The sequence below is a fragment of the Apostichopus japonicus genome, chromosome 21 (assembly GCF_037975245.1).
Source record: "Apostichopus japonicus isolate 1M-3 chromosome 21, ASM3797524v1, whole genome shotgun sequence".
Classification (NCBI taxonomy): Eukaryota; Metazoa; Echinodermata; class Holothuroidea; order Aspidochirotida; family Stichopodidae; genus Apostichopus; species Apostichopus japonicus.
Window position 1 is genome coordinate 21,118,039 of NC_092581.1, and position 13,898 is coordinate 21,131,936.

Consider the following 13,898-nt stretch of genomic DNA (forward strand, 5'->3'; position numbering starts at 1 on the left):
CCCCCCCAATAATTTTTCCGTTCCGCCGCGCCTGGAGCGGTCGCTCCCCCTGCTCCCCCCTGGCTACGTCCCTGTCCGGCCATATGCATCTGGATGATTTAGGTGGAGTGCATTCTTAGATGAAAATGTGATTGAAAAGTAAGGAGGAAATATACTTATTCCCCTGTCATATGTTTCTACGCGTATGGTCAGATCAGGGAGCTAGCAGCTCTCTGGTCAGATAAGCAATTTACGGTCAAACAGTTACCGCCCTACTCAAGTATACAGAAGACCAAACTCCACTTTGTACAATACATATAAACTGTGTCGTAATTTTTAATCAGCAAGTTTCATGCGCGTGCGTATAATGACTCCATCTAAATCTGCAGTAAACAATCGTGGCAAATTTCGATTTGTTATTGAGGTGCACAGTTGCCCTGCTAAGACTAGACATCCATTGGATAACTTGTCTTGCATCGTGTTTCTATTGCTTTCTTTCGACCAGGCGATCTTTCATATTTTTTAACAGGTAAGTAATAAAACATATGTTGTAACTGAAGGTATATTTGATATCGGAGTCAAAACTTGATATTGACAGTTTTCTACCGTCTCACAGAAGTGTATTGGTAACAGTTACACGAAATGCTTTATATGTGTATCGCTTTTTCCTTTCCTAGCGTAACAATAACAGTTAGGGTACGTCCAACTTAGGCTATTGTATGACTGGGGTAACGATTAAAGAGAAATATCATGATTTGTATGTATTTATGTATATTAGATCCTACTGCAAGCAGGAACTTGCGAAGCAGCCTCATTGGCTTATCAAAGCCGCAAGCTGACCGAAGTCAGTCTCTTCATACCTTCATATTGAACGTCAATGATTATGAATTGTTTGTCAACAACTCTGTAACTGGACGACATACATTAATCTGGAAGTGACCTTATGATTGAAAGGCACCTGCGTTAACCACTGAGCTAATACTCCTATTATTGGCGCAACTTTGTGTGCATTCCAATGCTGCATTGATCATCTAAGAAAAGCTGCATTCATTACTAGAACAGTGTAACTTAGAGTTAATTTTTGAGTGGCAGTAGTTTTGAGTATATATAAAAAAATCCATACATTTTTCATTACCATAGTCCTACTGTAGTTTGCAATTTTTCATCGTAGGATTCAAGAGAAGTGAATTTTTAAATGTTGCACCAACTTAATCTAATATACTTTCATTTCGGGGGCTGCAAGGAGGCTATCATTAATTAGCAAGCTACACTGTAGCGAGGAATGTTTAAATTTCTGAAAGTAAATAGCAATTTAGATGGAAATTTCTCAGTGAAGTTGCCAGTTAGCAATATTTTGGAAAGTTAAAATGTTTCAGAATTCTTAAACTTGGAACATAGTGTGTTGTTAAGGTAATTGTTATAAATTTGTGTGATTTTTTTGAATCACAGCCGTATGCAAAGCCTGTACACATCCTGTGTATTGTATGAGCCAAGCTGAGAGTGAGATAATTTGTATTCACAGCAGTACAAAAAGTCTGTACACATTCCTGTGTATCATAACAAGGCCAAGCTTAGAGTGAGATTGGATCGATTTCTGATCAATGTGTAGAGACCGACTGGGAAAACTCAAAGAACAAAAAAGACACCTGCACACTCTGGGGTTCTGTGCTACTCTGCTGTATTTTCTATAACACTATTTGCAAGAACCTGATGACAAGTCTGACACAGGCTGGTCATCAGTGTTTAAACCAATCAAAATGATAATACATCAACAGTAACCAATCGAACATTTGAGACCTTTAAATGCAGGAAGGTCCACCCTAGAAACAACTATAAAGAAAACAATACCTAAGGCATTTATACAGGACTGTAGGGTATTTACCTACAGGTAAATAACAATGACACTATTCTACTGTAGAATATATATGCAAGGTATGTGTTTACAGGTAAGTACTTAACATATCACTAATTAATTACTATGATTGGAATGTACTGGTATGCAACACATGTGAAAGGGTTGAATGGTGGAAACTACAGTAGAGAGAACTAGACTATGATCTCTAAAAATGTGCCGCACTGACGTCACATCTCGACGTAAGTCAGTGTTAGATTCAAATTTTCTGGCAGGACGGGCCAACATCTCAAACACTCTATCATGGAAACTTCATCAAAGGGCAAGGCTTAGGGCAATACAGAGACAAAAAAAAGTATGTCCAAAAGGACTGGATCCCTTTTATCACTAAACAATTCCTTTAAGCTAATTGTTTGTCTAACTTCTTAACATAAATACTGTGTAGCATAGTTTGGGAGTGTCTGTGGACTAGCCTACAGTAGGTGCTTTGACTTTAAACTTTCAATTTACATTAAGACTATTTAAAGACAATTGCTACAGGAGGCCTAGGTGGATATATTTTATTAAACAAAAATATTAATCTCCAAGAAATAATATTGGGACACACTAAGCCATTCATACACATCCCTTTAGTTGGATGGATAATATATTTCCCAAACAAGTCCTGCATAATTCATCAAATTTTGAGATTCAGTTGATGAACTTGGTTTATAATATTTGATTATCGTGCTTTCGCATATCTTGCACAATTTTGTTTTAATAAATTTTATTTCATTGATGTATCAATTTTATGCTTTATGAAATGCTTCGAGATCATATTTTGATGTAAGGTCCTATATAAGTTTTCTAAATTTATTGTTATTAGCATTAATTTTAGCATTTTTCAGATACTGTACAAGTTTATAGTAATGACGGGGCACTAAAAGGAGGTAACAATGCCACAAGTCAACAGGGCTTTGATGATCCAACTGGGAATTATTTTGCTAATTGTACCAGTTCAGTATTTCATAACCCAACGCTGGAAACCTGCTTCCCGTACAACACAGCAACAAAGTTTGAAAGAGTAAGTATCTGTTTTAGTTACCTTATAGCTTAGCTTCTAAAATATAGATTATGTAACTGATAGGTATCTCAGGGGATATCCTATTTGTCTGAAGTCTCTTTAGTTTTAATATCCTTGCATGTAAAATGCATAATAAAAAATGATAAACTATCATAGTTAAGTGTGCATGTAATTGCCTGCTGGGTAAACTCAAATTGCAAGCACAACAATGTTTTCTTAAGGCAGGTAAAGAAGGAGACCTATAATACTGCTTGAATTATTGTATATTAGCCTTAGAATTTGTGTCACCCAATAAAGAATTTATTGGACCTTTACATAAGTTGGAAAATATCTGATAAGTTCTATTTTATTTCAGTAATCACATTTGCCTATATATGCTCTGTTATCCTAGGCACTTCTTTTACCACTACACAGACAAGATATATATTTATTTAAAGCTTTACACTGTGCAATGTTCATCTCTTGCTTTATGCAGACTTATAAAGCAGCTAAAATCTTGGAAGGACAGTATTTTCTCAAAAGCAACGTGGCAAAAGTGGTTTAAGGATGCACAGAGCTATATAGTGAGTTATAAAGATAGCGCAGTAGAGAAAGCAAGGCAATATGCAACAACGTCACCTGCACACGCGTATGAAGAGGGAGCAGAGGCAACATTGGAAGAAGCAGTTAAAAAAATTCTGAAAGAAAGAGATCCTACAGGAAATTTTGGAGGTAAACTACAGTAATCATTATCAGTAGCTCACTTTGTCTCCAGTTAATGCAAAGTATTATTGTAACATAAATATAAAGTTTAATATAGTTTAAAGATGAAAAATCAAATTAACATAGTACAGTTATGGAAGGTACAAAACTTGTACATCTCTTTGTCGTAGCTACAACAATTGTATGTCCTGTAACTTCACTTTTTAACCCGAGGTTATGGTGTCAGAAGTGGGATGAAGACGAATGACTTAAACTATTACATATTTCCATATTTTACCTGCTTGTAGTCGTTTGAATGACCTTCCGTGGTCAGATCCCTGTTGATACTCAGGTTACCCCAAAATTCACTTTACAATAATAAATCAAAAGCAAGGAGTATGTAAAGAGGATAAAATTCTTAATGTACATTTGAAGTTTAAAAAAATGGAGTGGTAGTTAATTCTTACAGTATGTTAAGCATGATTTACAAAATTTTACACTAATTACTGATAAAGATACAGTAGCTTCATTACAGGTTATGGAAATCTTATATTTAGAGAAAATAAAAAAACAAAAAATTCTACTAATAACTTTTTCTTCTAGCTCAATATGACACATGTGATAAGTTTAATATATAATTACCCTAATTGTAGTGTAGATTTGAATGAAGTTCAAACTTAGAAGTATTTAGAACATTTTACATTGTACTTAGAACATTTTCTATTGTATTGTAATCCACACTTTTGGAATAATTTCCAAGGGGCCTATTTTGTGACCAAGTTTATGTCTTGTTTACTAACCAATCCATGTAGGAATTTACTTTTTTCCTTATTTACAATGTCTCTGTGTAACTTGACTGGACCATACCATGTGATAAATATACCTTTTTAAGTTGTCTGCAGGCTGTATAAAATTATAGCTGTGTACAGCTTATTAGAATGTTAACAAATATAAAATTAATGTCACCAATAAATTCCTATTTTCTGATCACAGCTTCAGCAATCCCTAGGAATCCAAGACCAGGACACATCAAATATCGAATTGGTCAAGTCATCCGTCATAAACAGTATGGATATAGGGGAGTCATTGTAGGATGGGATGCCACTGCAAAGGTACCTTGCAAGAAATGAAAAATTGATTGAACTTCTCTCTTGCCTATCTGCACTAAAAAGCCTCGTTCGGACTGTGATGATAAATTAACTTAAAAGTTTTGTTTTTAATTTGTTCTTTGTTTCAGTCTGTTTGAAATTGGGGAATACATTTTAATTTCGGTGATTTCTCAATCGGGTTTGTTTCCTTGGCTTTGCTAGTCTCTGCTTTTGTAAAATGTAATTGGTTTAATGTCAAAGGAACATGTCAACTGTTTCTGTTTTTATTTTGTTTTTTGGACAATGGCATTAGTTTTCACATTTTCATAATTTAGCAAAGAATACAACCTAAGTTCAAGTTTCTAACACTATCTAACATTTGTTTTAGACATTTTCTTTTAAAAATAAAAAAACCCAACGTGTTTCTAAATCATTTGGAAGCCATAACATATGGAGGCGAAACTAATCTCAACGATTCATACTTACCTATACCAACTTTTATTAATGCGGTGGGTTGTGAATTATGATTAGGATATTCAACCAGCTTCACTACCTTGGATAAAGGATTCATACTTAGCTATACTAACTTTTATTAATGCGGTGGGTTGTGAATTATGATTAGGATATTCAACCAGCTTCTCTACCTTGGATTAAGGATTCATACTTAGCTATACTAACTTTTATGAATGGGGTGGGTTGTGAATTACGATTAGGATATTCAACCAGCTTCTCTACCTTGGATTAAGGATTCATACTTAGCTATACTAACTTTTATGAATGCGGTGGGCTGTGAATTACGATTAGGATATTCAACCAGCTTCTCTACCTTGGATTAAGGATTCATACTTAGCTATACTAACTTTTATTAATGCGGTGGGCTGTGAATTACGATTAGGATATTCAACCAGCTTCTCTACCTTGGATTAAGGATTCATACTTAGCTATACTAACTTTTATTAATGCGGTGGGCTGTGAATTACGATTAGGATATTCAACCAGCTTCTCTACCTTGGATTAAGGATTCATACTTAGCTATACTAACTTTTATTAATGCGGTGGGCTGTGAATTATGATAACGATATTCAACCAGCTTCTCTACCTTGGATTAAGGATTCATACTTAGCTATACTTACTTTTATGAATGGGGTGGGCTGTGAATTATGATAAGGATAATCAACCAGCTTCTCTACCTTGGATTAAGGATTCATACTTAGCTATACTAACTTTTATGAATGGGGTGGGTTGTGAATTATGATTAGGATATTCAACCAGCTTCTCTACCTTGGATTTCAAAACATTTTATTGTTATTTGTTTTTCTTTTAGGCTCCGGCAAGTTGGTTGGATAAAATGCATGGGGAGCATAAACTGGTGAGATTTTGTATGTTTGAATTTTCCAAATGAGCTTTAGTAGAGTATTAATGTTAAGTACAAAATATTGTAATCTCTTTAAGATGAATTAAAGATAATATGTTCAACTCCAAAGAGGAAGCCCAATTGATGTCAGCCCTGAAACAATGCTGTCTTCTATAAATAAAAAACGTTTCCAAAACACCAGTATTTTACCAGTATTTTTCCTGTGCAAGTTGCTTCTACTTAAGAATATTGCAGTCTGAAAGTGACTGATTTACTTCCAATATTACTGACTATTTATTACCCTTTTTACATCAGTTGAGTAGTTCTCTCTGTATCTCTGAAGTTGTTTCCTATAAGTAATTTATATATTTAATATGAAACCATGACATCAAAACTATATCGTGCAATTGGCCTTAAATATGAATCATTAATGTAGAAAACTATGGACATTGATTTATTTGGTTTATATATTTTGTGTTTTTATTATTTATTTTGGTGGAGGAGTTCATACTCTATTGTATACTTCTTCTTCTATTAATATGTTGCCATTTTCTTTGACATTTAAAATCCTCTTTTTCTTGCTTTATACTAATTTCCTGTTTATAAATTAATCTTTGAGTTTTGAAATTGAACCCAACAATACTTTCAGCAGAATATTCTTCCTAAAAATTCTCAATTTGCAAGCATTGCCTCCTTTGTCCGGTGTAACATTTCAATTTGGATATTGAAAGCATACACAGTCTTACAATGGATTGTGTATTTTTGTATACATGTATGAATACTTCATTAATACTTACTAAATACTAATTTTGTAACAGCTTAAAGATACAGTCAAAGTTACTGTTCACCTGACAAAAATATATTATATTAACAAACAATAAATAGACATAAACTAGGCAAAGATCTTAAAACATACAGTGTAAAAAAGTTTGGGGTTGTAGAAAATGAAAACGTTAAACCATATCTCCATATAATATATTGAATGTTAGAAGATACTGTAGTACGAAAGAAAATGACTGTAGAAGCAGTATATAGCTTTATAATTGTACTGTTACAACAACCTTGAATGTGCATAGTAGTTGAAGACACTGAAGTACAATGAAAGAAAATGACTGTAGAAGCAGTATATAGCTTTATAATTGTACTGTTACAACAACCTTGAATGTGCATAGTAGTTGAAGACACTGAAGTACAATGAAAGAAAATGACTGTAGAAGCAGTATATAGCTTTATAATTGTACTGTTACATCAACCTTGAATGTGCATAGTACAGTAGTTGGCGGTTATGACAAAGACTGCACTAGATTTGTGTTCATACCAGGATTGGCAACATTGCTCAATCAGAGACTGCACTAGATTTATGTTCATACCAGGATTGGCAACGTTGCTCAATCAAAGACTGCACTAGATTTGTGTTCATACCAGGATTGGCAACATTGCTCAATCAGAGACTGCACTAGATTTGTGTTCATACCAGGATTGGCAATGTTGCTCAATCAGAGACTGCACTAGATTTGTGTTCATACCAGGATTGGTGACATTGCTCAATCAAAGACTGCACTAGATTTATGTTCATACCAGGATTGCCGACATTGCTCAATCAAAGACTGCACTAGATTTGTGTTCATACCAGGATTGGCGACGTTGATATCAATATCATATATATCAGATATCAATGCAGTTATTCAATCAAATTGTTTTGTCATGGTGGCATTAATAGTTAGTATGCATGTTTTGATACTCTCTGACCAGTTTTGGTCATCCTAGCATGTTTGCGTTAATTCTGATGATCTCTTAACCTGCTATTTTTACTAACCATTCTGTCTTCTACCTCTGCTCCTCTTTCTTTACTAACACTGCCTGCCAGCCTGCTGACATGCCTTATTACACTGTGCTTGTAGATATTAGTTATGAGTTTTATGAGGATGGCGCGACTGTGTATGTACCTGAAGATATGATTTCAGTTGTTACGGCGGATACCACGGTGAGTCCAAACCTGCATCATGAAATCCAGCGACCGGCTACCATGCATATTTATGCATACATTCATCATGTGAATAGTGAAACCACCATGAATTAACTCAAATAAATAGCAAACAAAACATCAAATGTTCCTTCAGCCAAAATGGTCATCTGGTGGTTCCTTCCAAGGATTGAACTAGATTATTAAATTGTTGGCCAAAGTATAAACCAATATTGGTGATATTTAGAGAGTTGTTCACAGTGGTTTCACTATAAATTGAAAGGCGGCACAAACCCAACCGTTATCTTTTGCTTATATGACAGAAGTGATTACGTAGAACAACTCCCTCCAACAGCTAAGAAAATCTGGTGCATTTTCACTATAACTATAATTTTGTAAATCTATGATGTCATATTGCCACTATGATCAGAGACCTATTTACCTGTGTTTTTCATATAAACAGCGTTGACTCTGAAACCATTGGTCATGTTATACCTGGGTTCAATATGATGCATTCAGCAGTTTGCAAAACCTCCATTTTCAGAAACTAAACAAACATGAATAAAGTCAACCATGCAGAAAATGAAGCGCACATGTCAAATTATTTTAGACTTGTGCAAGTCTGCTGCCTTGTGAGGTGTCAGGAACATTATAGTCTGTGATATCTCCTGAATGGATCAGATTTTCTTTGCAGTTTTGGGGTAGTTGTTCCAAACAGTAATCTCTTCTATCACATAGATCAATAATGATGGTTGGGTTCTCTCCTTTTAACATAAAATTCATCCGTTTCCTGTTGGTTATTTCTATCTTTAAATTAGCATTTAAGAAATCTGCCAAACTATTCTGTCCTGGTTGATGTCAGAGACCGACAGAGAGGCCAAATCACTTATGTGGTGGAGGAAAATATAGAAATAATTGAAGATCACGAGGTAAATGAATATCAATCTATGTGTATGACATGTTGCTGTAGGAGTGATTTCTTATCAGTGCTTCATTTGCATAACTTCTATCAACATGCTCATGAACATGATCTAAACATTTGGAGGAACCAAGGAAAATGGACAGCCAAATTACATGTTGTAAAAATGGTTTTCCCATGAGTATATTGAATATCAGGGGCACAACCACTTTACACCTCTGAATAAAATCATTGTTTCTCTTTTGTAATTATGCTATAAGATACAGTATATTGGTTTGTGTGCATCTATATTGATTAAAATTTTTAACAATCTGCCCCTCCATACCCCATTTCCACCATCCCACACCATCCACCACTTCACTGACATGTGCAGTATGCTATATCCCCTAGAAATAAGTTTAATTTCTCTGATTATCCCACCCTAATCTAAGCCAAAATTTTTACTGATGACCCAACTTGAATATTTTCGAAGACACAAACAGACAAAGCATTGTTTTAGTATTTGTCTACATCTAATGAGAAATATAAAATTTTAAAACTTGAAAAAATGTGATAAATCAACAATGTCTCCATTTTTGTCTCTCATCTAGGTAAACCACCCACATGTGAAAGAGTACTTCAACGGCTTTGATGGAGTTCAGTATATAGCCAAACAGTGGTTGAAAAAAATCTATCCAAATGACCAATGACCCAGAATTCATCTCAGAGCACCTCCTTTATCATTCAGCAGTTAGGAAAAATAATAAAAATAACAAATGTTGTATGATTAATAGCTTTTGGTTTTTGAAAGTATTATTTTCATGTATTTGTTTCAGTAAATGGGAGCTCAAGTGGTACCAGTGTTGTTATGATTACCATAACCATTAACATCATTTCTTCCTTTTGGTTCGTCGTATTCATTTCAAGGTAAAAGGATTTGCTAAAGCAGACTTGATAGCCTAGACTAGGACAATTTTATGGGTTTTATTTATTTTGGTTTTGCTTTCAATTCATAACAACATGTGGGGAAGTGAGGCACTGGCCACTGTAAGAAAAGATTATCTGAAGGTAAAATTTGATTAAAAAAAGACAGCGGATGGTGGTAATGAAATCAACCATCATGGGAGACTTTGAAAGTTGGCATCACAATAAACAATCTGTGATTTTCTTTGAAGCAGGTTGGTGCATTTGGTCATCAGTTTTATGAAGACTACAGAGTACTGTTCCAAAAAAGATTGTCATTGATGAAACTAGGATTCCCTTGTAGCTTTTAAGAACCTTAAGTTTTAATTCAGAATTTTTATATTATTCTCATAGTAGTAAAAATTATAAAGAGTAAATCACAAATTGGCAATTTTTCTTGAAACATTTTGACATCAATCTTGTTATTTGAAATAAAACAAGAAATTTAGCTAATGACCTAAATTATTATGGTAGTTTGCTACGGAATGATAAAACTGGTCAAATCTTCTGAAAATTGCTATTTAAATATTATTATGTGAATGCACTTTTGAGCTGTATTTGAATTTGGGAATCATAAGTGCCTTTATTAATGATAGAAGGTAAGAGTGTCATAAATTGAAGTTTTGCAAACTTAAAATGATAAGTAGAACATCAATATTTTAAATGTGCTCTTTGAGCATTTGAAAACTGTGATTATATAGTCTGTCAATTGTACATCTGTGATGTTTTAAATTCATAGACTGAAAAACTGAGAAATTCCAATGAATATGTATTGGCTGAATTGCAAGCTATTATTTAGTTTTGTGAATAATATGGCTTTGATATGATTTTAAAGCATCAAAGTGAAATATGTGCTGATTCTGGTTTCATGATGTGAAAGAGTGAAGGTGCAAAATATTCCGTTCATTATAAGTACTAAAGTTTATCTTAAAGCACATCTCAAAGGATTTTAGAGGAATAATGAGTGTGTATCTTTCACACTGATCATTTTAGTTTCATGTTCCGCTGTGATAGAATGTGCGACTTGTAAGAAAATGAGACAACCAAATCCTGTTGTTGAAATGAACTGAAACTCTGTGAACTGTGTGTGAACAATCCTTGCCTGTACTGTAGCAGCTTTAGAATTACCAGAAATCAATATATGTTGTGCAATATGATTCATAAGGTATTGTAATTTATGCAAATAATTGCTAGACAGTTGTCTGAACAGCATAAGAACAAACATTTTGGAAGGGTCGATGTATTAAATACATCATGACAGCAGATCTGCCATAACTGAGTGCTATGGAAATATTAAATATCTGTTCCCCTCACCCATCTGTCCAAAAGAAAATAAATGAGGAAAGGAAAGCTAAAATATATTGATGTTGAAGTATACAATTTCATGCAACATGGAACAAATCAATCAATGTTAACTTGATCAAAGTAAAAATTAGACTTTAAGGTTTTAGTGCTAAAAATTCTTGAAAAAAAATTGTAAGATATTCTTACATTGGAAATGAAGAGCTTGGCATCTGTTATGTCTTTTATGATATCCACATACTCCCCTGCCCCACCCCAAATATAAAAGCCAAAGTCAAAGGTCAACTTGTTGAGAGCAAAGTTGAGCCAGGACCTTAGCCTATACTGTACCTTAGAACATAACTGATGTGGATGTTACCCTTGTACCAATGTGTGAATGATTTAATACAATTGGGAATGAGAGTGATCCTGTGCTTGAATATCTAGCTATATCAAATGAAGGGATAGTGAAACAGAAAGATATTTTAATCATTATTACTATTATTATATTTAATCTGGTTTATAGGTTTTACATTGTACTTCCATCCAACTGTTTGAATATTTTGCAGTTTGGTTTGTAACTGACATTCCTAACTGTTTTCCAGGCTATTATTGTTTATATCATTATTCTGACTGAGTAGTTGTTACTAGGGGTTGTCTGCACCATCAGACTTTCAAATGTTTTAATACATGTTTGCTGATGAATTTTCGAACAAACTTCCGAAGCAGATTCAATGTTTCTTATTGTAAATGCACTCTGACCAGGTGGGTTTAATGGAGAAAAGTTGTCACAATCGAAAGAAATTTATTTTTTGTTGCCCTTATGGCGTGAACAATTTACCGTAAAATCATTGCGACCGCCCATATCAGCATGTTCATTACACAAATGTTACCTATTGTATATATACTCCTATCGTCCACTTGTTTACCCAGTTTCACAGAGGAAATGTCTGAAAACACCTGTTTAGTCCTTGCAATGGAAGGAAATGACACAATTTTGCAAGCTACATTGGTAAGACCGGAATAAAGATACTAGCCTATTCAAGAGAATGGACCTAACACAGGCTAGCACATAAGCCTATAACGGTCGTAAACAAAACGGAGAGATTTGATTGGCGTCTGATCTGCTGGGCGGGGCTTGCATATTTGATTGAAGTTTGTAGAATCTACGGACTTGTTAAAAATCTGGCGAATTTTATTCAGCTCAAAATGTTTCACAGATATCTCAATAAAAATAATGATTACTAATATGAAACTTGCATACAACGTTGTTATTTACACTGAGCTTTAAGGGCAGTAAGCTGGATAGGTTGAAGATAAAATTTGGCAAACCTTCATTGAGACTTTAATATTAGATGAAGCATTATCATTTGTATGTCATTGAAGTTTAAACATCATTCAATATTTCAGTACAGGAATGCATATCTGTGGAAGTGTGGATGTATGGTAGTGGGGATTACTGGGGTTTTGTCCATACTCTACATATTTAATCATTCCAATATTAATAATGTTCAAAACGTTCCGGATGATCTCTAGGGTCATGTTGGGAATTGTACCTTATATCTGGAAAATGGTTGTATTTTCCTTGTTACTTAGACATCTTGATGTAATACATGTATGTGATCACTAGTAACCAACTGACAAACCTTTAACACCTTAATCATTTATTGATTTGTTTTATAAGTGCTTACTAAATACCATTTCCTTTAAAGTAAACTTTCTTTAAAAGGAATAAAATCACTGGCAAATTACTCTTTTTAATCAATCTTAAAATTCTGAAGAGAATTATAAAATTTCCATAAGTCAGAGCTTGAAAACAGGCTTAGAAAATGGTGGAAATCTGGGTTTTTCTGGCCGTGTATTTTCTTTTTATTAAAATTCTGCCTTTAGTTATACTTTAACCTTCTGTTGATTACGTATAATGCATAAAGCCTCAAAGGTCACCTGCGTTGCTCCAAAATTGTCGAAGAGGTAAGAACAGTTACCCCATAAAATCAAACTGCAACATTCATTTGCAACAAAGATGTTTCCACAACTCCTGGGAAATATTTGGAAGATGCATCAATATAAAAACTTTTATTAAATTTAATTAAGAGTTTAATTTATGAAACTGTGAGATATTTTAGTCAGTAAATGTGGATGGGGAGAGGTGGGTGATTAGTAACTCTTTCAACAGTAATTCTTTATTGCAGAGCTGAGTATAAAGAATGCTAACTTTTGTTCTCTTTGTTATTGGGTTCTTAATGGTGTAAAGTTTACATATTCTATTTTGGCTGGTGTACATAAACAGAATAAAAGACAGAAAAACAAAATAATGGCACACCTTTGTATCTTGTTTTTGTGTGTATGTGTGTGTATGTGTGAATGATAGCAAAGGGGTATTTGAAGGGTGGAGAAGTCAGAGATTAGGATGACTCCAGAACCCTGAGACAATGATGAGGACTTGGAAAATGCAGGGAGACCTGAGAAAACATGCGACAATGAACTGTAGTTTCATGAAAAAGTGAAGAGTGCAAAGAAGGGGACCCAGAAACAATTATCCCCGGGAAGACCTCTGTACATGTCAATAAAATACCCTCTGTACATGTCAATAAAATACCCTCTGTACATGTCAATAAAATACCCTCTGTACATGTCAATAAAATACCCTCTGTACATGTCAATAAAATACCCTCTGTACATGTCAATAAAATACCCTCTGTACATGTCAATAAAATACCCTCTGTACATGTCAATAAAATACCCTATGTATATGTCAATAAAATACCCTCTGTAC

At 34.1% G+C, this 13,898-nt stretch overlaps 1 protein-coding gene across 4 annotated transcripts; it reads left to right on the plus strand.

Annotated features, from left to right (window-relative positions):
• The first annotated feature begins 187 nt into the window (after positions 1-187).
• On the plus strand, positions 188-13,437 carry LOC139963255 (uncharacterized). 4 transcript variants are annotated; one of them, XM_071963889.1, is made up of 7 exons: positions 188-508; positions 2,719-2,894; positions 3,370-3,605; positions 4,569-4,687; positions 5,988-6,032; positions 7,885-8,001; positions 9,490-13,437. In XM_071963889.1, the coding sequence occupies exons 2-7, from the start codon at positions 2,767-2,769 to the stop codon at positions 9,586-9,588; spliced, it is 744 nt and encodes a 247-aa protein (XP_071819990.1). In that variant the 5' UTR covers positions 188-508; positions 2,719-2,766; the 3' UTR covers positions 9,589-13,437. The 4 variants fall into 4 exon arrangements, with proteins under 4 accessions (XP_071819990.1, XP_071819989.1, XP_071819988.1 ...); XM_071963888.1 differs by having other exon boundaries at positions 191-508; positions 2,697-2,894; XM_071963887.1 differs by having other exon boundaries at positions 196-508; positions 2,709-2,894.
• The last annotated feature ends 461 nt before the right edge of the window (positions 13,438-13,898 follow it).